General features: G+C 46.0%; 3 protein-coding genes across 4 annotated transcripts in view; all 3 read right to left on the bottom strand.

Moving 5' to 3' along the window:
- Positions 1–213: 213 nt before the first annotated feature.
- Positions 214–15802, bottom strand: pyroxd1 (pyridine nucleotide-disulphide oxidoreductase domain 1). Its single transcript, XM_084482953.1, has 13 exons — positions 15465–15802; positions 15033–15113; positions 14256–14375; positions 13272–13400; positions 12946–13019; positions 12075–12271; positions 11068–11165; positions 7816–7915; positions 7566–7678; positions 4929–5051; positions 3682–3819; positions 992–1081; positions 214–516 (listed from the first exon to the last, which is right to left on the bottom strand). Exons 1-13 carry the CDS (start codon positions 15594–15596, stop codon positions 358–360), a joined length of 1554 nt encoding a protein of 517 aa, XP_084339079.1. The 5' UTR covers positions 15597–15802; the 3' UTR covers positions 214–357.
- Positions 15803–17669: 1867 nt separating this feature from the next.
- iapp (islet amyloid polypeptide) lies at positions 17670–20982 on the bottom strand. Of its 2 annotated transcripts, XM_084483352.1 has the most exons (4): positions 20477–20982; positions 19847–19945; positions 18813–18953; positions 17670–18178 (listed from the first exon to the last, which is right to left on the bottom strand). In XM_084483352.1, the coding sequence occupies exons 2-4, from the start codon at positions 19927–19929 to the stop codon at positions 18001–18003; spliced, it is 402 nt and encodes a 133-aa protein (XP_084339478.1). In that variant the 5' UTR covers positions 19930–19945; positions 20477–20982; the 3' UTR covers positions 17670–18000. The 2 variants fall into 2 exon arrangements, with proteins under 2 accessions (XP_084339478.1, XP_084339477.1); XM_084483351.1 differs by having other exon boundaries at positions 19847–20982.
- Positions 20983–22135: 1153 nt separating this feature from the next.
- Positions 22136–22464, bottom strand: part of slco1d1 (solute carrier organic anion transporter family, member 1D1) — a 24392-nt gene continuing 24063 nt past the window's right edge. The window contains 1 exon segment of the mRNA XM_084483310.1: positions 22136–22464. This exon segment is cut by the window's right edge and continues 1054 nt beyond it. The gene's annotated coding sequence lies outside the window, so the exon portion shown is untranslated.

Raw genomic sequence — 22464 nt, 5'->3', positions numbered from 1 at the left:
AACCCTCACAACTACCTAACCCCAACATTAACATAACACTACATTAAGTTTAATTGTATTCTATTGAATGTAAAAATAAGTTTTAGGGGTTAAGGACACAGTCATGTCCTTAATCACTTCTCCTACATTACGTCTGCTACTGACGGTTTAGTTTAGTTATTAATAGTTATGAATCCATTACTTTGACCCATTTATTATCATCAACAGGGGCAGTGTTGCATCTTGGTCCAGCAAAGAGACAACCATCCAAAAATTAGAACAATATGACGAATAAAAAATAAGTTATTTAATTCCTGTGTTCAGTCAACATCATGAAGTCTCTACTTTAAGGCGGTCGCTGTACAGATCCGTTCTCGCTCAGTCAAAGTAGTCCTCTATGTCGATGTTGGGGTTCAGCAGCTCGTCCTTGTAGGGCGTCAGGTCCATCTGGTTGAGGATCAGATTCTCAAAGGTTTCCTCCAGGTCCGTCTCTCCTATCAGCACGGCGCCCACCATCTTACCCCCCCTCAGCACCACCTGGGGGGGGGGGGGGCAGGAGGTCATTCACAACCTTAACACTAACATAACACTACCTAACCCTCAACACTAACATAACACTACCTCACCCTCAACACTAACATAACACTACCTAACCCTCAACACTAACATAACACTACCTAACCCTCAACACTACCTCACCCTCAACACTAACATAACACTACCTAACCCTCAACACTAACATAACACTACCTAACCCTCAACACTAACATAACACTACCTAACCCTCAACACTAACATAACACTACCTCACCCTCAACACTAACCCAACCTCCCTAACTTAACCCTATTCATGGAAACAAAACCTAATAAGTATGTAGTAAAGTTACATGGTACCTAACCCTCAACACTAACATTACACTACCTAACCCACTAACCACTACACTAATGCCCTCTCACGCGTGGATCCCCATGTCCAAACACACAGCAGGTACTCACTAAACCAAGGCCTCACCTTCACATACTCCTGGCCCTTGGTGCACCGCACCAGCAGCTCGTGGTCGGGCCCCAGGCCCTGGGCGTTGAACTTCCCCAGGATCACCACCTGCGGCCGTGGAAACACGGGTCAGACGAGTGTTGTTCTAGAGGAATCCGGAGTGGAATGAGCGGGCCCGGGGTGATCAGTGACCTCTGGAGGAGGAGGAGGAGGCGGAGGAGCAGAGGGCTTATGTAAGACGACGGAGGCCCCGACCGGCTCCACATCAGGGTGCTGGCACCCTGCGGCCACCCCCGCCCCGCTGAAGAATGTTCCGTTCATCCCGCCGGCCGTCCTGTGCTGTAGCGCCTCCAGGTTCCAGCCTGGGTTCGACTCGTTTCACACGGCAGCGAAGCAAACGGCAGAGAGGCCTCATGGCGACAGCGAAGACAGGAAGTGGGCTTAGATTCTACATGAGAGGAACCTTCTTTATAAGAGATAGGAAGTCCTAACCCTCAAGACTCAACCCTAACACTAACATAACACTACTTAACCCTCAACACTAAGTCCCATAAGAGATAGGACGACTTGAGTCAATGTGCGACAGACTCCAACCAGCTACTCAATCCCCACTGAGTCGGACCGGACGCTAAAGCCCACAACATCTGTAGAGCAGCAGAGAGCGGGGATCTCATTCTGTCCCGGTTGTCTCCCTGGGAGACGGAGTTAGCAGCTGAAGGAAGGCGTCAAACAAGGAAATGAAAATCCACATGACAACCGAGTCCACGTGTTGAATCCTGCCCACACCGGCCGGCCACGCCCCACGTGGGTCACTGGCAGAAGAGAGAGCGGCGCTTCTGAGGGAATGATTCGGTTCTGGTTGAATAGGTCTAACAACGTCTGCTGCTACACGCCACCTAGGCTGCTTCTACTGGGCTCCTCCAGACACAAGGACGCAGGCTGGGGGCGTGTCATCCGGTTCATTGTGCAGGTCTGTAGGTACTGATGCATGGTCTGCTGCTCCATGCAGGAGGATGGCGTCACCGCCGCCGCTCTGTTAACTGTGCTACGCCCTCATGTAGGCATATACTACTGAACAATATCAACTAATTATATAAAACAAAACCCCAGCCGCTTTCATTTTAAAATAGTTAATGTTAATATTTTATATTTAATATGAATATAAATGAAAAGATATGCCTATCGTGTGTGTATAAGGTATACACACAACTTTTTATATGTAGGGTAAAGATGAGCGTGCCTATGTAGTTGGAGAGTAGGCTATTGATATAATAATTACGAATGAGCGAGAATTTACACATAAGAACAGAAACACACACACACACACACACTCGGATGGATCCGACCGGGATTTCCGTTGCGATGGGTTTCCTCTATCAGCAACTTATACAATATTAACTAATTATATAAAACAAAACCCCAGCCTCTTTCATTTTAAAATAGAATGTAAAGTCCACACAAGTCACCTCCGATGCATCCTCGATGGAACGGCCAGTTTAAGAAGGCATCCAGAACACTTCCATGTTTTTCGTCTGTACTTGACTTGATGCGTACTTTGAATTGGAACAGTACTTGGGCTACGACTGATGACGTTTCACGAGAACGCAAGTACACAAGTACACAAGTACACAAGTACAGACAAGAAGACAAGAAACGGCCATGGCCTAGTGTGAGTGCGCCCTGAGTGTGTGTGTGGTGATGGCTGGGTCAACATGGGACTACTCGATGTGCAACAGGTGTGCAGCCTCCCCCAGCCCCAGGTGAGGCTGTTTAAACAAGCCTTGTCTTCTCCCGAGTCATTATCCCCAGAGTGAGGAGCATAAGCACGTGACTGTTGTGCAGTTTAAACCAGCCTCACCCAGCCCCAGAATCTAATCAGACTCAGTCAAACCAGCCTCAGAGTCAGACTCAGCCAGGTGAGGCTGCTCAAACCAGCCTCAGAGTCAAGCCCAACACACCGCCGCTGAAGCACAGCGTCATAAAGAACGCCCCCGTTATCTCTGCTGTACTAGCCCACACCGGCGCCGCCTTGACGCCCCGCCACTGTTCTGTTTCCTAACGTCGCCGCGCGTGAGAAAGCCTTCTTTTTTTAAAGCTATTTTGTACATCCCGTCTTTATACAAGGTCCTGTACATGTGGAGATTGTTGATGCAGTAGCTGAATAACTCCACAATGCAGAATGAATGAGCAATGACCGTAAATAAAGTGACTAAACCATAAACAAAGCGCCCGACAGGACATAAGTAACTATGAATTAATGTGATCGAACAAACAGAGGATCACGGGCATCAGGGCCATGTATGTAGTCATAAAACAACTGCTATAACGTAATGGTAGCCTATAGAACATAGAACAAACATAGACTATGTCTGTTGGTCTGCTGCTTTCAAAACATAACCACAGCGGTGCTGCAGAGCGACGCTTCCTATTGGTGCTGGGGGCGGCGGCATTTGACTCGCCGACCGCACCGCTGCGCTTCGGCGGTGGTGTGTGGCCGGCTTCAGACTCAGCCACGTGAGGCTGCTCAAACCAGCCTCAGAGTCAAACTCAGCCACGTGAGGCTGCTCAAACCAGCCGTCACACACACACACACCCACACCGGGACAACCTCTCCTCTCCTAGCCTAGCTTAGCACAACGTTTAGAGACGTTGGCGCCGCCCACCCAGGAGGTTAGTGTGGATTGGAGGAGCCGGTGGGCTGGCCTCACCTTGTAGTTGAAGAACTTGGTGATGTGGGCGAAGAGCTCGAAGCAGAAGTCCAGCTCGATGGGCTGGGTGTGTACGTCAGCCGCCATGCAGCGGCCCGCGAACCAGCCCATCTGACGCGCCTGCGTCCACAACCGCATCTGGGGTCAAGGGTCAGGTCAGCATTAGCACCATGTGTTAAAGTTAAATCACAATACACTTCACCTGTTGGACTTCACCACCTCTAACTTAGTTTCTACCTAACCGAACATAAACCGAGTATCTAAACTAAATGATCTCTAACCATCTCTAACCTAGTATCTACTAAACCTAACATAAACCTAGTATCTAAACTAAATTATCTCTAACCTAGTATCTACTAAACCTAATATAAACCTAGTATCTAAACTAAATGATCTCTAACCATCTCTAACATAGTATCTACTAAACCTAACATAAACCTAGTATCTAAACTAAATGATCTCTAACCATCTCTAACCTAGTATCTACTAAACCTAATATAAACCTAGTATCTAAACAAAACTATCTCCAACTTTGTATCTAAACGTACCATCTCTAAACTAATATCTATATACATTTGAATTATTTTCTGCCAAATAATAGACATTTACATGTCTATATACAGTACATTTACTTAATGTATTGTCCCCTAATTAGCCTGGTTCCCTGGTTAAAAGACGTTTGAATGCCTGGCGATGTGTGTCAGACACAAGAACAGAGCTGTAGTCTCACACTAATCAGTGTGAGGCCTGTAGACTATACATTGTTTACTGTATAAGGTAGAGTCTCCAGGCCACTAAATACACACTACATATATAGAACACTGAATACACCTTACACGTAACACGTAACCACGTGCATGAAATGTCTCTCAAACGAATGTGTCTCAAGTTGAGAGACATTAGTATCCCTTATAAACATTTACATTTAGCGGACGCTTTTATCCATAGCGACTTACAATAAGCACATTTGTCATAAGAAGTATATATATATATAGCATGTATCCAGACAGAAGGCAGCTAGGTTAACAGTAGAGCTTCAGGACCGTCTGGGTTCTGCGGACGTCTCTGTCTTCACGGAGCGCTGCTCGCCGTGGTGGGAGGAGCCTAACCAGACGGATGTCTCCGGGGGTATTTGCATAAGCATAGCGGGGTTACATAACGACGACACAGCGTTATGTAAATCCCCCGCCGGCCCTCAGCACCGTGACGTCATTCGACCGGACCACCCTCTCGCACGCCAGACGCACCTGCTGCCACAGGGCGCTGGGCTCCCAGCATGCACTGCACACATCGCCCGCTGCGTAGACGCCCGGCTCCGAGGTCATCATGTGGTCGTCGACCTGCAGCCCGCCGTCCGCCGCCAGGGAGAACTGGACAACAACAACAACAACAACAACAACAACGAGCCCAGTGAGACCGCCGCGTTGGTGACGTCACCGCCTGAGCGTCAACGTCGCTGCGTTGGTGACGTCACCGCGTTAGTGTGAGTGATGTCACCGCGTTGGCGTGAGTGATGTCACCGCGTTGGCGTGAGTGATGTCACCGCGTTGGCGTGAGTGATGTCACCGTGTTGGTGATGTCACTGCGTTAGCGTCAGCTGTGGCCGGCTGAGGCCCATCATTGGTCAGCAGCCTGTTTGCGACGCTTTTGCCCAAAGTGAGACACCTTCAATAGGTAAAGTACACTCTACCAACTATAGGCCCTATCCTCTGCAAACAGGTCAGGAGCTCTAGTCTACAGAGTGTCCCATTCATCACTGAGCTGTCTGTCTGTCTGTCTGTCTGTCTGTCTGTCTGTCTGTCTGTGTGTGTGTGTGTGTCAACACAATGGCTCACCTTCCCTATTAAATACACAACTACACAGATACACAACACCAACACATTACTTACTATACTGTACTATTCTACCACAGACTAGGAAGGCTCGCGGCTGGACAGGAGGAGCCGTTAAACCAGCCAGCTGCTCCCAGCCAATGGGGAGGTCTGCTCCTCGGGTCTGTGTTTGTGTTTACTCACCATGCTAAAGCGCACAGTGTCGTTTCCACGCCGACAGAGGATGCACTAAAGGATCAGCTAAGCAGAGCGGTACTGGCCCTCCGCTTAAGTCACATGAGCGCAGCCTCTCCCTCTATGAGTCACACGGATCACATGACCTAAAACCCTGTGGTGTAGACTCAAGTGGAACCGAGTCGAAAGGGGAAGGTGTACGGTTGTCTTTACAATGGAACACGTCCCAAACTGCAAACGTAGTCAACATTGAATGTTGTAATGTGAGGACATTAGGACGCAGCCATCGCAGATTAACACCACTGATTTGCACGGACGGCCCTCACCTTTCACGCAGCGTACAGAGACATGAGATCCTCGGGTCATGAGTGACTGTGTGTACTGCAGGGCCTCAGCGTGTGTCATATCAGACAAAGTGGAAGTGGATTAGCATATTCTGCAAAAACAAGCTTGTGGTTACTTTGCTCAGTATGGGATGGCTGTGGTCAATAAATAAGATCGCTGAAGTGGTCGATTGCAACCCCACAGCTCTTTTCCTGCATCTTTCAAAAGTGTAATCCAAAGCAAATCGTGTTCAACATTACAAACTTTACCGTTGCTCTCAAGCGAGTAGAGGAGTTCCAACGTAATACTTCTAATCTTGAAAAAAACCAAGGTCATGCAGTTCACTAAATCACGATCAGCCTCCACTTCCCAGTCCCTTCCCCGTCCCAGTATACAAATATCTAGGCTTTTGGATTGATGATAAGATCACTTTTAAAGTTCACGTTGAGAAGCTGGCCCAGAAACTGAAAATTAAGGTTGGATTTTATTTTAGAAACAAAGCATGTTTTACTCTTCAAGCTAGAAGGACACTGGTAAATGCCACCTTTCTTCCTGTATTGGATTATGGCGACGTCTTATACATGAATACTGCCTCAACAACCCTACACATCCTCAATACAGTTCACCATGGTGCACTACGCTTTATCTTAAATGCCAAATCACACACTCATCATTGCTCTCTCTATGAGTCGACTGGTTTTAGCTCTCTCTCACTCCGCAGATGGACCCATTGGCATATTTTTATTTATAAAGGTATTATTGGCAAATTGCCTTCATATCTTTCTGATCTTTTGTCCCAAATGCACTCATCTTATAGTTTGCGTTCAAATAATTGTATACTCTTAGACACTCCAAGAACACTGACTGAGCTAGGTGAGACAGCTTTTAGTGATGCGGCTCCCTGGTGCTGGAAATCCCCGGCTCCCTGGTGCCGTCTTTCAAAAAGATCTTAAGTTATCTGTTGCGATTCCTCTTAACCATTTAAAAAAAACCCGGTGTTAAGTATGTTTTGTTGAACCTGTCTTTTCTGTGCTTTGTTTTTGTGTTTCGTCAAATTTTGTGCAATGTCTACGTGCTCTGATTCTATGTTTTGTCGTATTTTTGTGTAATGTCTAAGTGATCAGTTTTTATGCTTCATGTTTTTTTGTGCAATATCTTTATGTCTGTATGTCAGGGCTCCCTTGAAAAAGAGGCTAAAGGTCTCAATGGGACTCACCTGGATAAATAAAGGTTAAATTAAAAAATGGAATCATTGTGTGGGTTTCTGTTCTTCCTTGAAGTGTGCGAGCTCATTTACTGTGTGTATTAAGAAGTACATTGCACTTATTGTATGTCAATTGTGTGTACAATAAGTTCAATGTACTGCATGGTACCACTTAATCAACAGGATTCACTTAGTAAATACACACAATAAATGCAATGTACTCAAACTGCGTTGCATTTATTGTGTGTATTAAGTACATCCTGTTGATTAATTGTGTGTATCAAGTACATCCTGTTGATTAATTGTGTGTATCAAGTACATCCTGTTGATTAATTGTGTATTTTCCTTACATTGTTCCCCTGGAGGAAAGCGTCCGTATTTGGCACGACGCCCGTGGCGCTGACGATGAAGTCACAGCCCACCGTCCTCCCATTGGTCAGCCTGACGTAGACGGGCCACGCCCCTACAGTGGGGGACACCATCAGTTGACCTTTGACCTTTACCCTGGCCCTGTGTTGATGTTGATCATACCAGGACATTCACACACATTCACCATGAGAAGAACGTGATGCTAAGTCAACGCTAGAGCGGGGGTCTCACCGTAGTCCGACCCAGGAGTGGGGGGGGGTCTCAGGGGGTCTGAGGAGGTGAAGATCTCCTGCACCTCACACTCGTACTCCACGCGGACCCCCCGGGGGGTCTGGTCACAGAGGAGGAGGGTGAGGAGGAAGAGGAGAGAGTTAAACACACTGTACACACACTGGGCAGGGGGCGGACTGGTCTGGGCGTGGCCTGTGGGGCCTTTATGAGCCTGTGTACCGGGGCCTTTCCCCCCTACCACTTTGAGTTTGTGTGCCAAGAATGGAAAGTAACGCCCTAGACCAGGGTCTGTGACCTTCACCTGGGGTCTGTGACCTTCACCATCAAAAGAGACCTTTCTGGTTCCTCTCCCACCAAATACAATTCAACTGGGGCCACAAAACCTTTTCGACCCCTAAAATGAGGATAACATAACATATATAACATAAAATAATACATACACATATTCTATATATAGTAATACTGTATATAAAACAACTAATAGCCTATAGTTTAGTTTATAGTTGCATTTATGAAATTTTTAGTTGTAGGATGTGACATTTCTTTAGATATGTAACATCCTATAATATTAAAACCCTCTTTTGGTTATTTTATTGTCACAGTATGACCTTGATCTCCAAAATAAGCTGTTCCCTTTAGAAGAAAAAACATAAAGCAGCCATTCTTTTTTTAAAAGCCACTGCAGAGGGGAGGGGGGGGTGGGGGGGTGGGGGGGGAGAGAGTCATGGGGAGGGGCCCCAGGGCCGCGGGCCCCTGCAGGTTGACCGGCCCCTCAGTGAAACCTGTTGTGCTGGGTGATATGGGCTGTGAGTGTGTGCATTGAATTAGCCTGAGCTCAGGTTACACACAACGACAAAAGGACGCACTCCTCCGAACACCACCACACTAAATCCTCTGGCATCTTTGTTTACTGATCTGGAGAGAAACGTTCGATGTTTCTGATTGGATGGAGCAACACACACACACACACACACACATTTGTTTCTGCGTTCCAGGGTGTTTCCCTTGTTACCGGTATCATTTACTATGTTAACGTTGTCATGGAAACCTTCCAATCACTGAGCACTAGTCTTCCAAGAAGTGATAAAAAGGAATACTTTGGTTCACTGTAGAGTTGAAAACCAATGTTTGTTTGTTTCTTTCGCCTTCTTTATAGCTGACATTTCCTTCCATCCATCTATTTTAAATGATCTACCTAAAACCAGTGGACTTTGTAGGTTGGGTGTAATCCCTCTATAAACTCTGTTTCTCTCTATGTTGAGGGTTAAACTCCTTGGGCACTTAGTAGTATAGCACCACAGTGTGTGTCTGTCGCATTTCATATGCAATATTGCGCGTTACAATGCCCGTACACAACGACGGTGCTAAAAAAGTATCACAAAGTCGCTGTGTGTGGTAACCATGGGGACAACACTCCCCCCTCCTTCCTAGAACTCTCAGCCAATAGCCTTGACATTGTTTTACGTCTCATGGCTTTTGTATTCCAGCTGAAACAGTGGGTTCATCCACACAGAATATCCACTCATTTGGAAATCGATAATCGTGTGCATTCAGGAGACTTTGCATCGTGTTTAGAAACATGGGTCAACTCTGCATCGTTGCCTGGGAGACTGATATTTGAACACAAATTTCCGAGACCGATTCCCCCACAGGGTGTGTGTGTGTGTGTGTGTGTGTGTGTGTGTGTGTGTGTGTGTGTGTGTGTGTGTGTGTGTGTGTTTACTTGGTTCAGGGATAGAATCCTAATTCCGTTCACACTGTGCTTCTAGCTGATTAGGGGCCTAATGTACTAAGACTTGCGTGGATTTCTGACTAAAACAAAATCTGGAAAGCTGCTGTGCACAAAAAAATCTGGATGTATCAATCCTTGTGTAAGCACGATTTCACACAGATTCTCTTTGTACATCCCAATTAACGTGAAATTGAGCGCACGTGCACGAGCCCGTCTCTCCGCCCAGTCTCCTCCCTCATTCAATATGCTAATTAGTATAAATAGACCTGCAGTAGTGCGCTCGTTAGGAGAAGGGAGAAAATGGAGAAAGGAAGAAAAAATAACTTTAGTGAATGCGAGGTGGAGGTGCTGAATTCGGAGGTAGAGGCCAGAAATAAGATCTTGTTTAGCTCTCTTTCCTCCGGAATCAGCACCAAAAGCAAAAAACTGGCGTGGGAAAACATTGCCAAGTCGGTCAATGAGGTTGGGGCGGAAAGCCGAACGTGGCTGACTGTGGCTGACATTAAAAAAAAGTGGTTGGACATCAAGGTGGACGTAAAAAGAAAGTTGTCTGCCCACCGGAGAAGCGTGGGTCAGAGCGCAGCGGGGCGGAGTCTGGGAGCTCGCCCTATTTGAGCAAAGGGTGGCAGCTGTGATTTGGGATCGGCTCACTTTTGGCCAAAAAATCATAATAGTCGCGGAACACCTGTTTATTTTGAATGTGACCATCTTCTAACAAGGCCAACACTGCCATTGTAAACCTATCGATTATTGCCACATTTTGCGCATGCTTTTATATTCTCATTTATTTGGATGCATGCTGACGATAGGTTGTATCCAGACACCCAATAATATGTACATAATTCGAAATCGACCGACTGGTTCATTGATGGATTGATTTTAAGTAACAATGGCTTGTTCTTACTCCACGCAACATCAAATAATAATACTGCAGTCAAGAATCTGACGACAAATGCGTGAAGAGCGATCCATTAGCCCAGATGTCATGCGTGGTCCTGAAATATGTAACGTTTAATCATCACTGAAAATAATATTGCTGGGGCTTCCTTTTAATTTCCTTTTAACTCCAATAGTAACAATATATTTTTATGGGTCTGTTTACGTTTAGCCTAACATCAACAACAGTGTCACATTATGCGTCTCGACAACAATAACACATGATGGAAGTGCATTTAAGATCACACATCCTGACGTTCAAATCCACTTTGAACTAGCCTCATATTGCAATATTACTTCATGACTTGTGATCAAGTAGGCCTAATGTTGTTGCGCTGCATTGCCTCTATGTGCCGCCAACTGACAAAATGCAGCAGAAATGTGCGTAAGCCAGGCATTTAGTTTGCATGGAGAACCGCACTTTCTCACGTCAAGGCATCCTTTGTACATCCGAACGTCTGCTTGAGAAGTGGCTTATGCAGCTTTTTTGTGCGTAAGCCAGCTTTGTACATGAGGCCCCTGGTTTGGAGTAAACTGGATCAGTGTAGCAGATGAGTGTAGCAGGGCTGAACCTGGTGTCTCACCTCCCCCGCTCCCCTCAGCAGGAACCCTTCATGCCAGTCTGGACCCAAAGCACTGCCAGCGTCAGTAGAACCAGCACCAGGTCCACGTCGGTCCCCACCTGGGTAAAGAGACACACACATACTGTTACGGCCACAGGGTTGCACACACACATAAGCTATAGTGGGACTCGTTGAACTTTAACTCTGCGTTCTGTTGTGGTCTCTGTGGTGTGTGACTGCCCTCTACTGGTGAAGCTGCTGTTGTGCTCTTTCATATTTATTTTGTACTTTGGAATGATGGACATTGTATCGTCAACCAAGCCCTCCTCTAAGGTCAGAAGATGTCTTCAAATAAAGGTTGTGGGTTTGATCCCTAGCCTACCTGTAGGCATCCTACAGCCCTTTGGCCCCGCCCCCTACCTGCTCCAGGAGCTACAGGTGAACTCCTTAACAAGCTACAGGTGAACTCCTCAACGAGCTACAGGTGAACTCCTTAACAAGCTACAGGTGACAGGTGAACTCTTCAACGAGCTACAGGTGAACTCCTCAACGAGCTACAGGTGAACTCCTCAACAAGCTACAGGTGAACTCCTCAACAAGCTACAGGTGAACTCCTCAACAAGCTACAGGTGAACTCCTCAACGAGCTACAGGTGAACTCAACGAGCTACAGGTGAACTCCTCAACGAGCTACAGGTGAACTCCTCAATGAGCTACAGGTGAACTCCTCAATGAGCTACAGGTGAACTCCTCAATGAGCTACAGGTGAACTCCTCAATGAGCTACAGGTGAACTCCTCAACAAGCTACAGGTGAACTCCTCAACGAGCTACAGGTGACAGGTGAACTTCTTCACGAGCTACAGGTGAACTCCTCAACGAGCTACAGGTGAACTCAACGAGCTACAGGTGAGCTACAGGTGAACTCCTCAACGAGCTACAGGTGAACTCCTCAACGAGCTACAGGTGAACTCCTTAACGAGCTACAGGTGGACCCCTGGGAGTGACAGGGGGCTCCGTGTGGTAGGGACCTGCGGTGAAGGTGTGCAGGCCCCCCTCAGAGCCCTGCTCCGTGGTGTAGCGGGCCCTCTTGCAGACCGCGTCCCGGGGCGGCCGCTGGGCCTCCAGCGACGGGATGAGGAACTGGGCGGCGCCCGCGTCGAAGAAGGTGTTCCCGATGGCCTTGTCCTTCACGGCCCAGACCACCTCGCAGCCCTCCACCTCGAACCTGCAACACCACCACCACCACGCCGTCACAGCCTCCACCGTGTCTGAGCGATGTGTGTCTGACACTTTGACCCTCAGACGGATCAGGAGCACTGGTAAAGACCAGAGCTTGAGTCGCGACACAGTACAAGGTTTGAGTTTCAGAGCCAAAATAGACTTCAGTCCTAAACGAGGAAAGCATGTAATACAGCCCCACACATTAATGTGTGCTTAGTGGTTAGAACCATTTTAATCTATTTATTTCATGGGTTGAGCTACAAATATGAACTTTGTGCTCTGTTGGCTCTGGGCTTAACGCTGCATCTTCTGTGGATATCATTTAAATATGTGATGAATTGTAAATGGGGAAAAGTTGAAAGTAAACCAGCCAATACTTAGGGTAAAGGTTCTTCTGGAATCTTATATCCTTACACCTATTTTAATCCAAACCTTTTATCTCATCATCATTTATGAACTTCATTTAAGTTTTCAGCTCTACCTTTTTTCCTTCATTTCTGACCAACTAAACATGTCAAATAAATGCTTTGAAACAAACAGCACCATCTACAGTCATACTCGGGTAACTGCAGTCCCTGTTATATCACCATGGTAAGATGGTAATCATGGTAAGTTAAAGTTAAAGTTGCATCAGCTGGAACAAATAGGAGCCAATAAGAGTGTTTTGAATCCACTTACACCAACTCCAGGGCAATGCCTCCGTTTCCAACGACGACGATTCTCTTGGCGCTGGACAACCGCTTCTGAAACTCCTGCAAACACACAAGCGTTGTCAAAGTACCGGACGTCTTCAAAAACCAACAGCGCTGATGTGGTCTTCAGGGATAGAGCTGCACATGCATGGGAATCCTAGTGATTCTGTGAGTCTTTAAAAAGCCAGTGAGGTGACCTTCCACCCCTTCCATCTGGAAGGCTCCAGGAATATGACCTAAAGACTAAACTGTCCGTAGTGGACCTCTCGGCTCCAGTGGTCTAGGTCGGGGGGGGTTCAGAAGGAGACCCACCTGAACACTGTCGGTGTCTCGGACCCCCAGGACGTAGGGCTGGTCCTGGGTCAGCAGTTTGGGCCGGGCCCCGCTGCAGATACACAGCTTCTCGTAGCCCACCGAGCGTCCGTCCTCCGTCTGCAAGGTCTGTGGAGAGGACAGATGGACGGAGCATGATGGACAGGACAAGTAGTTGTCTGTAGCACAAGACTGGGTCAGCATTTATACATTATATATATGATATTATCTTATATTTATGAGTCTGCTGTTGACTCGTCCTAGCCTGGTCCTACCAGAATCTCGTACTTCATTTAATTTGAGTCTGGCCTTTCTCCATTGACAAACGTCTGTTGGAGTTTAAAACTATTAGATCTGCCCAGTGCCACTCTGGATCTGCCATAACCAATCGCTGACGTTTGACTACAACTCAAACTAGCGCACAACCTCAACGTCAATGTTCTCAGCCACTCCCTCTGTTTGCTGATTGGACGGCCAAATAATTGGTTGCAGAAAACCTGCAACACTGCAAACCCAGACGTAGTACTGAAGGGAAATGAAAATTGAGTGGAAGTTCGGAGGGGGGCGGAGCCAGGCTAGACTCGTCCTGTACAACGAGAAAGATTCAGTCATGTTGTCACAGAAATTAAGGAAGAGTTTCACAACGACTTCCTGCAACACAAACTTTCCCATTCCCATTTCCAATTCCCATTTTGATTTATTATACTAAAACTAATCTTGAAGGAATGAATCCCTTCTTGTCTTTCCTCTGTTTAGTTCTGTCATCTTTGATGTGCTGTTTTCATGTCGGTATCTCTCCCATAACAGAAGCCTACATGCTGTTAGTCCGTCTCTGACTGAATATTATTATTATATATTATATAATATATATATAATATTATTATTATATTACGGCGACAGAACCTCTTCTAACAGTGCGGTTTCATTAGGAAGGTGTGTAGGAACCGATGTAGGTACTGTGTGCGTAGGAGGGCTTCAGCTCACATGCTGGTCCGCCTGGAGGCTTCTGACGGCCGACTGGATGACCGTGACGTTGGGATACTTCTCCTGCAGCACGCTGGACGGACGCTCCTCCACGTCAAACTCCTCCAAGGTCTGAGACACCTGAGGGGGAGACGTTTAGCGGACGGACATTCAGAGTCAGTCGGCTCTTCATTCAGTCAGTTTGATATCAGGGAACACGACCGCTAACCATGAGAACAGTACAGGTCAGCACCATGATCAACTATTAATACATAGACACATTTCTTGTTTGATTTAATAAGAATTAAAATAAACAATAAAGGGTGATTTAGTGCTGCACAATTAGGTACAAAAACAACACAGGATAGACTTCAGAGTAGCTTGGAATCAGGGTATCAGATAGAGACTGTACAATATGCTTTAAATGAAAGAAAGAATCTTAGTGAAAGAGAAGAGGTGGTGGGGCTAAAGAAAGAAGGATACACACAAGGCAGTCAAAAGCTTAACAAGGTGTGGAAGTAAAGCTGAAGGGGGCAGATATTTAAACTTTATTATAATACAGAATTAGTACATAGGCTTTGGGAGGATAGTAGTATCTGAATAAATCCAATAGTTATAATAAAATAACGTCATTGATGCAAACCACAAAAAAACAACAAGCGAGGAAGAACGTCACAACACAGTTTGATTCCCAGCTCTTCCCTGTGACATCAAGCAAGAGCCCTAACCCCTTCAGCCCTTGTCTATACGCTACTGATACACACAGTCACATATTGACTCAGACGTCGCCGTCCCTACCTGTTTGAAGTTGGCCACCGCCTTGATGTGAGAGGCGGCCGTGATGAGCCCGACCTCCGCGGAGGGGAAGTCCGACGCCAGCTGTAGACACAACAGACCCAGGAGATTTGTTTTGCCTGTGTGTATTTATGCCGATTACGGCCCCCGTCGCACTCCTGACCATCCCTGGAAGGAGGGGCCCCCCACTCCGCGTTCCTTCTCAAGATCTCTTCCTTACCAATTAAGGGAATTTTTAGGGTCAGGGGGTGTCATAAATATATGGTCTGTTAAGCCCTTTGAGACTGTACCTGTGATTAAGGGCTATACAAATAAAGTTGAATTTGATTGAATTCAATTTAATTGAGACCATGAAGTTCCGATCAGCCTCTGCGTCCAGGCTCCTCAGAACGCAGTCAACACGTGAGGCCAACTCCGACCCCAGTCCCGTCTCACCTGCTCCACACATGTCACCCCTGCGATGCCTCCTCCGACGACCAGGAACTGGAAGCTCTGCATGGAGTTCGGGATGGTTAAGTTAGGGATGGTTAAGTTCGGGATGGTTAAGTTAGGGATGGTCTCTGCCATCCTCTCAGAGGAGCTAACGTTAGCGAGCAGCCATGGGTAAACCAGAGTTAACTAAAGACTGACGTTCAACACAGACGGAGATCTATGACGTCCGGAGGCTTAGACGCTAATTACATTCACACAAAAGAAACAGAAACTTGAAACTAAAGTGGCAAGAATCCTGAAGTTGCACTTCCAGTTCCGTGTTAGGAAGGCAGAGGGAGTGTGTTTACAACCTGCTACGGAAAGCCCCGCGTCCAAATGTCTTCGTAATAGAAGTTCGCGTTTTACATAAGCAGTTATAAATGTGACGTTGTGAGGTTAGAACTGCTCATACATATTAATACATTTATAATTGTTCGGAGTTCTTAAATATTGGTATTACGATTCCTCTCGCTGTGATTGTTGTAAATGGGGTTGAGACTATGTTTATATATATATATATATTTATAGATTGTTATATATAGACATATGTCTGTGGGTGTGTGTATGCATGTGTGTATGTATGTATACATTTATAAATGTGTGTGTGTGTGTGTGTGTGTGTGTGTGTGTGTGTGTGTGTGTGTGTGTGTGTGTGTGTGTGTGTGTGTGTGTGTGTGTGTGTGCGCGCGCGCGCGCATTAGCGTGTGCATTAGGTGAACACTCCATCAGGCTCAGAGAGTATGGAGCCAGCAGGTCAGTCCATAACATCCCATCACAACATTCAGCAGTTTCCATCGCTGCATCAACACACACTCATCATTAGTGTTATGTGACGGGGGGACTTGACACGTCCCGGGCCGTCTCTCTGTCGGCATGTTCAGTAGATAATTGCCACGTTGTTTTTTGGATTCGTCTGCAAAAAAAGGGCAATTTGTCTGTTTCAGTGAATCCATTTGTGCTTCGGGTTCACCCGGAGGCGCTCAGGGTCGCCGGGTATCCACGATGGGTTCATGACGTGCGTCATTGCGCGGTACACGATGCTTTTAAGGTACCGTATTTAAAGCATTACGCATCCCCATAACGTATGCTGTTACGCTGTTATGAATGCCCGACACTCAGAAAGATTTTTGTTTTGTTTCGATCTGATGAATAACGCTGATATAACGCCAAATTAAACTCCCCTCCCCAACATTCGTCCGAGTTGATGGGGCCCAGTCAATGTTTTTACACACACACCAGTGGATTACAGTAAAGATGGCCCATTGACATGTACCCAAATGAACTATTCTCACTAATGTTACACATTATACAATTATTTAATAAGAACTAGGGCTGTTACAATTAGCGCGATAATAACGCGTTTACACAATCTTATTTTAACTCGATTAATACAAATGATTAACGCACATTCTCTTTTTCATTTATTTTTACTGTGATTTTGAAACGTATTGCCCACAGAATGTCAACATTCATATCAGAATTATTTTTTGTTTTTATCTTCACTTATTTTAAATTAAATTACACTTGCAATAAGTGACTGCTTGATTACAATTGTAAGTGACAGCCTGTTAACAATTCCCAAATCTGTGGTGCAACTTATTTTAATTTAGGCTACTTGTAAACTGTTGGTTTACAATTGTGCTAAGTAACTGCCTGTTTACAATTCCCAGATCTGTGGTGTTCCGTAAGTTTAATATTCAACCCACACTGAGTGTGTCAATAAAACTCCCTCAAGATCACTTAGTTTAGTTTTTGCTTATTAAGTTAATTTGGTATGAATGATAATGTATCATTCTATTTGATAATCTCATTTAACTTCAATTGGAGTCGATTCAAAATAGAATTTAAAAAATGTAATCTTGAGTTAAACTCAACAATACCATGCGATTAATCGCGGTTAAAAATGTTAATAGTTTGACAGCCCTAATAAGAACGCATATTAGTAAAAATATAGAAAATTAGGAAGAGAGGAGAAGGGAAGGAGGGTTGAAAGGAGAAGAAGGAGGGGTGGAAGCAATCTTAAAAAGGTGGGTTTTGAGGTCCTGTTTGCCTGTCGGTTGTTAGGCAGGTCAATATGTGGTGATATGGTGACGTGAGGAAACGTTTATTTAATCTGATGTCAGAGGCCTGCCATAGATGGAGAAGCACCGGGAACCCATTTCAAGGCTATACATTTAAACATTTTATTATAAAAACAGATCACAAATGTAGTGGAATAGGCCTACATACACATATGTTTGTATCTGCATAGTGTATCGACTTCATTATATTCGTTTATTCATGATGAGATTACTTGACACACGACCAACAACAAAAACACATTTCAAACGCTTTTTTCGACACAAGCGCCACCTTTTCAACTGAAGTTCACCAAAGGCACATTCAAAATTGCGCTCATGATCATAAATGATCCTATTACCATGAATCATTGAAATCGCGGATCGCCCACTCGATCCGAAGTGAGCGCTGGACTGTGGACGACCTCCGTCGTCCCCCGGGACTAGAAGTCCGGGAAGCGGACGGCCAGCACGCTCCTCTTGCCGTACGTGCTGGAGCCCACGTTGGTCGGCTCCAGCAGCCCCGTCGCCCCGATGGTGTTACCGGACCGCCCCATGAAGTCCGCCAGTCTCTGCGTCACGCAGGTGGCCACGTTGCACTTCCTCTTCGCGATGTGGTGGCTGTAGGGAAATCCTTTGTTAGGAGGACCATTGATTGATACTCTTATAATCGTTACTTTCCAAAATAATTCGTCGTCCTATCCTCTGCCTCATTCAGGTCTACAGTGCATCCGTACGCTTTACTGAAAGTCTATAAAACACCATTTTCTTAAGAGATGTAACAAATTAGACTTAGACCGGTTTTAAAACATGGGCCTTATTGTACTGAATAGGTTTTTAAATGGATAATTAATGAATTTGACTAGCAAATACAATATTGTATTGTTCTAATAACTAGAAACTAGCCTTTAATAAAGAGTTACCCAACACCCAAAATAAACCGCAGTGTGAGCGCCACCTCTCGGTGAATACTGGTCATTGCAGCTGCGGTATCTGATTGGATCAAATGGCCCCTCCCACAAGGTGAGTGACGTCATGCACTCATTCGGAACCAGCTCTGGCGCTTTGTTTACAACTACAGTGCAAAGAGCCATTCCATATAACAGATAGAAACCACGCAATGACAGGTGCATTGCAAGCCACCAAAAAAAATAATAAATAAGCGTCTGCTAAATGAATGTAAATGTAAATCTTGTCTTTCTATCAATAACCGGCTGGTTGATTGTGTTCCAGAAGATGAGCCACTAGGCGGTACCTGTTGACGGCGGTGAGCCCCCTCTGGGCCCGCAAGGCTGGGATGCGCAGGAGGAGTTCGGAGAGCATGTCTTGAGCCTGCCAGTCTTCGGTGTCTGGAAGAGCGACCTCGGGTTCCCTGGCGAAGGACGGACTGAAGTACCTGCATTACAGGGGAGGGGTCAGGGGTCAGACCCCATCCACATGATACCCTCTTCACCGCTTTGTCAGGGCCACAGGGGACAAGTGGCCACTTGGGTTTTAGAGGATTCTGTTTTCTCCTCCACTCACGTCCTCTCCAAGACTCCTCCATTCCTGCCTTTCTTCCTCTTTCTTCCTCTTTCTTCCTCCCTTCCTCCCCTGAGCTGTGTGTCCACAGACGTCACGTCTTATCTGGTGTTCGTCTCTTAGCTACAGGTTTACATCAACCTGACATTCAGTCAGAAACTTTTATCCTATTTACAGGTGAGGCTGAGGACAAATCAAAGCTTACATGGAAAAAGCTAACTTGTAATGCATGGCCCAGTTTTGGAAAAATCTAAACTAGTCAGAGTCTAGAGAAGCTAAAGGATCCCAACACAAGCTTGTGTTGCGTTCTCATGAGCTACAGTGTGTGAGATGTTGCATCTTGGAGTCACAGTGATGGTGCAGCTGTCACTTCTTTGCATTATCCCCCCCACCCCTCCTACAGACTTATTGTATATTATACGTCCTTGCATTTAAAAATATTACTTAGCCTCATGTTGCATCTTATCCTTGCTATCTTTGTTGCATACGGGGAATGGGTTAACCTAGTTATTGTAAGTGCTTGGCACTTGGTTCTATGAACATCCTTACTGTACCGACAGCAATTTTTTTTTCTCTTTCTTTTGACACATGTCCTTATTGTAAGTTGCTTTGGATCAAAGCGTCTGCTAAATGCTCTAAATGTGAATGTAATGTAAAACGCATCTCTGCAGCGTGCATTCTACACCAGAGCTGACACGAGTGCGCGGGTCAGTCTGGAGATGCAGATACAGATGAGGTGGTGACGATGCGAGGCGGGGTCCTGCTCACCGGTAGCTGTGTGGGGCCGTGAGGGCCAGGTCCAGCAGGAAGGGAAGGACGACAAGGAGCACAGGTAGCCTCAGCTGGGGCATCGTTCCGAAAAATTCCCTGATGGGAGACATGGTCTGTCTTCATGACACATTCACTCATTTAAAATATATAATAATTAAATAATATTAATATTAATTTAATAACTAGTAGGCCACTTTTTATTATTATTCCTACAATAATCAATCCACTACGTTTGCACACAAAGCTATTTATAAACTACTAGTTGATTTCAAGACTCATTTTATAATTAAAAGCAAGATCATTTCTATATATCTCAAAGAACCAAATAAAAAAGCTTTTGATGTTTCCACACTGAAATAAGTTAATGTACAGGTCCAGTCCAAAGAGAGAGAGACTGGGAGAGAGAGGGATGGTACTGAGTGAGGAGAGAGAGAGAGAGAGAGAGAGAGTCCGTGGAGAGATAGAGACCTGGCTAGTTGAGAGAGACAGAGATGGACGGACAAATAGAGAGATGAAGAATGGGAGAGAGATGGATACAGTTTGAGAGAGAGTTGGACAGAAATAGACAAAACGAGAGCAGTGATGAGGAGAGGGTGATGGAGAGACGGAGCGAAGGAGCGTACCCACCTGGCTGGAGTCAGTGTGTGCTGGTCCCCTGGCTCTGGGCTCGTCTCTCCACTGGTGGCTGTCTCCCGGCCGTTTATACCCTCCCTCTCCTCCAGCTTGTGAAGCCACCACCCTCTTTCCAGAGATAGCCCCCCCCCCCACCTATCTCACCCCGGTTAAATTGTGTGTCTGTGTGGGTGGGTTGGTGGGTGGGGGCGTGTCTATATCAACACCATAGATCCCATTGGATCAATTTGGTTCAACATGCTTTTTAACACACTCACTTCTGCACACACACACACACACACACACACACACACACACCTACGTCACCGTCTTCATCATCACCTTCGTCACCGCTGTCAGCGCCGTGGTGGGAGTGACCGCAGTGAACTCAAGCCCAACTCTCTAAAAGTTTGAAGACACACACACACACACACACACCACCCACATACACACACACACACACACACACACACACACACACACACACACACACACACACACACACACACCCCCACCCCCACCCCGCCTCAACTTCTAGTGTCCGTGAGCCCTGGCCCTCTGCTGCCCCCTAGGGGCCTCAGGGATGATAAATAATGAAGCAGCTCCAGGAGGAATCCATCCATAATTCATGCAAACTCATTATTAAAAAACAATGATGAGCTACCCTATTTATTAAGAAAAGTAAAACTATCACAACAAGCAGCATTGAGGAAAAAGGGTAATAGCTGTGGCACACGCGAGGAAGAATCCAAATCGAATTACTTAGCACTAGCTTTGTGTTGTACGCTCAGAACACAACCCGTTGGTTCCCATCTGCGTTCCCTTTCAGTGTCCCGTTCTGAACCGTTTGCTCCTGAATCCTCGACCCAGGCCTCATTAGTACGTTAGTCACTCGTTAGTCACCCGCCCCTGGCACCGCTCACATCACCGCTCCCAGATTTCCCCCGTGGATCTTGATTAAGTCCCTTCATAACGTAGGAGCTGTTTTACACAGACCACATCTGCTGGAGCTTCTGGGATACGAATGGCCACAGGAGTCTTACTGAGCCACGCGTAAAGTGGGTTTGACAGAGTCGGTAGAGATGTTGGCATAAAGGTGGAATGCAGTGTTTATGTTTCAAAGACTTTTAACATAAGTTACACAACAACACAAACTAGACACTCTAAGGGATAAAGTGACTGGTTCACTCCCCAGAAGCTGAATCTGAGCATCATAATCCGCAATCCCCCATGCGCTAATTGGTCCTTAATTACATAATAGTCAGCAGCTTTATTGTTTTTTACATAAGACATTTTTCTGCATGTTAAATGACGTCGCTACACCATTACCAAGGCATCGAGATCTGTGCATCACAGCGACGGGCCGACCAACACCTGCTAGTGCAGGTCATCGCCACACGCACAGAGCCAGCAGGGAGGGCTGGACTCGATTGTCCGCTGTTATGAACGGCCAAGCGCTCAGGAAGCTCTTTGTTTTGTTTTGATCTCATGAATAACGCAGACAAATTAATCTCCCCCCCCCCCAACACTCGTCCGAACCATTACCCAGACGAGAGGACCTCCATTACTTACCTCGGCGCCGTTCACTCTGATCTCATCAAACCAAACCACTCGTCTGTTCTCGTGTTCCTGTGTCGGCGGTGTTGTGTTTCCACAGTGACCAGGCAAAGGGGCTTCAGGATTAAGATCAGATTCATTACAAACGATACTCACTAACAAAGTCGTTATGAGCACAAGTATTCATTCAATTAGAAAAACCAAGAGTTGAATAAGAGACAGTATATCAACTCCTTAGATCAGACAGATTGCAGTGATGCACACTAAAGATTATTCATTTGACATCATTTTCCGATCAGGTAAAGTGCATTATTGCTTAATTACATGGCAACAGTCTGAGGGATTCCTCAAAGGGAAAGGCTTTCTAGCTATAGAAGATAGAATAGAACGTAGTCAATAAACGCTAAAACAATTTAGCATTATTAACGTCTGAGAACCTTTTGTAC

This window comes from Micromesistius poutassou, assembly GCF_964030765.1.
Source record: "Micromesistius poutassou genome assembly, chromosome: 18".
NCBI classification, from domain to species: Eukaryota; Metazoa; Chordata; class Actinopteri; order Gadiformes; family Gadidae; genus Micromesistius; species Micromesistius poutassou.
Note: the sequence above shows the minus strand (reverse complement) of the source record. Positions and strands in the feature narration are given on the sequence as shown.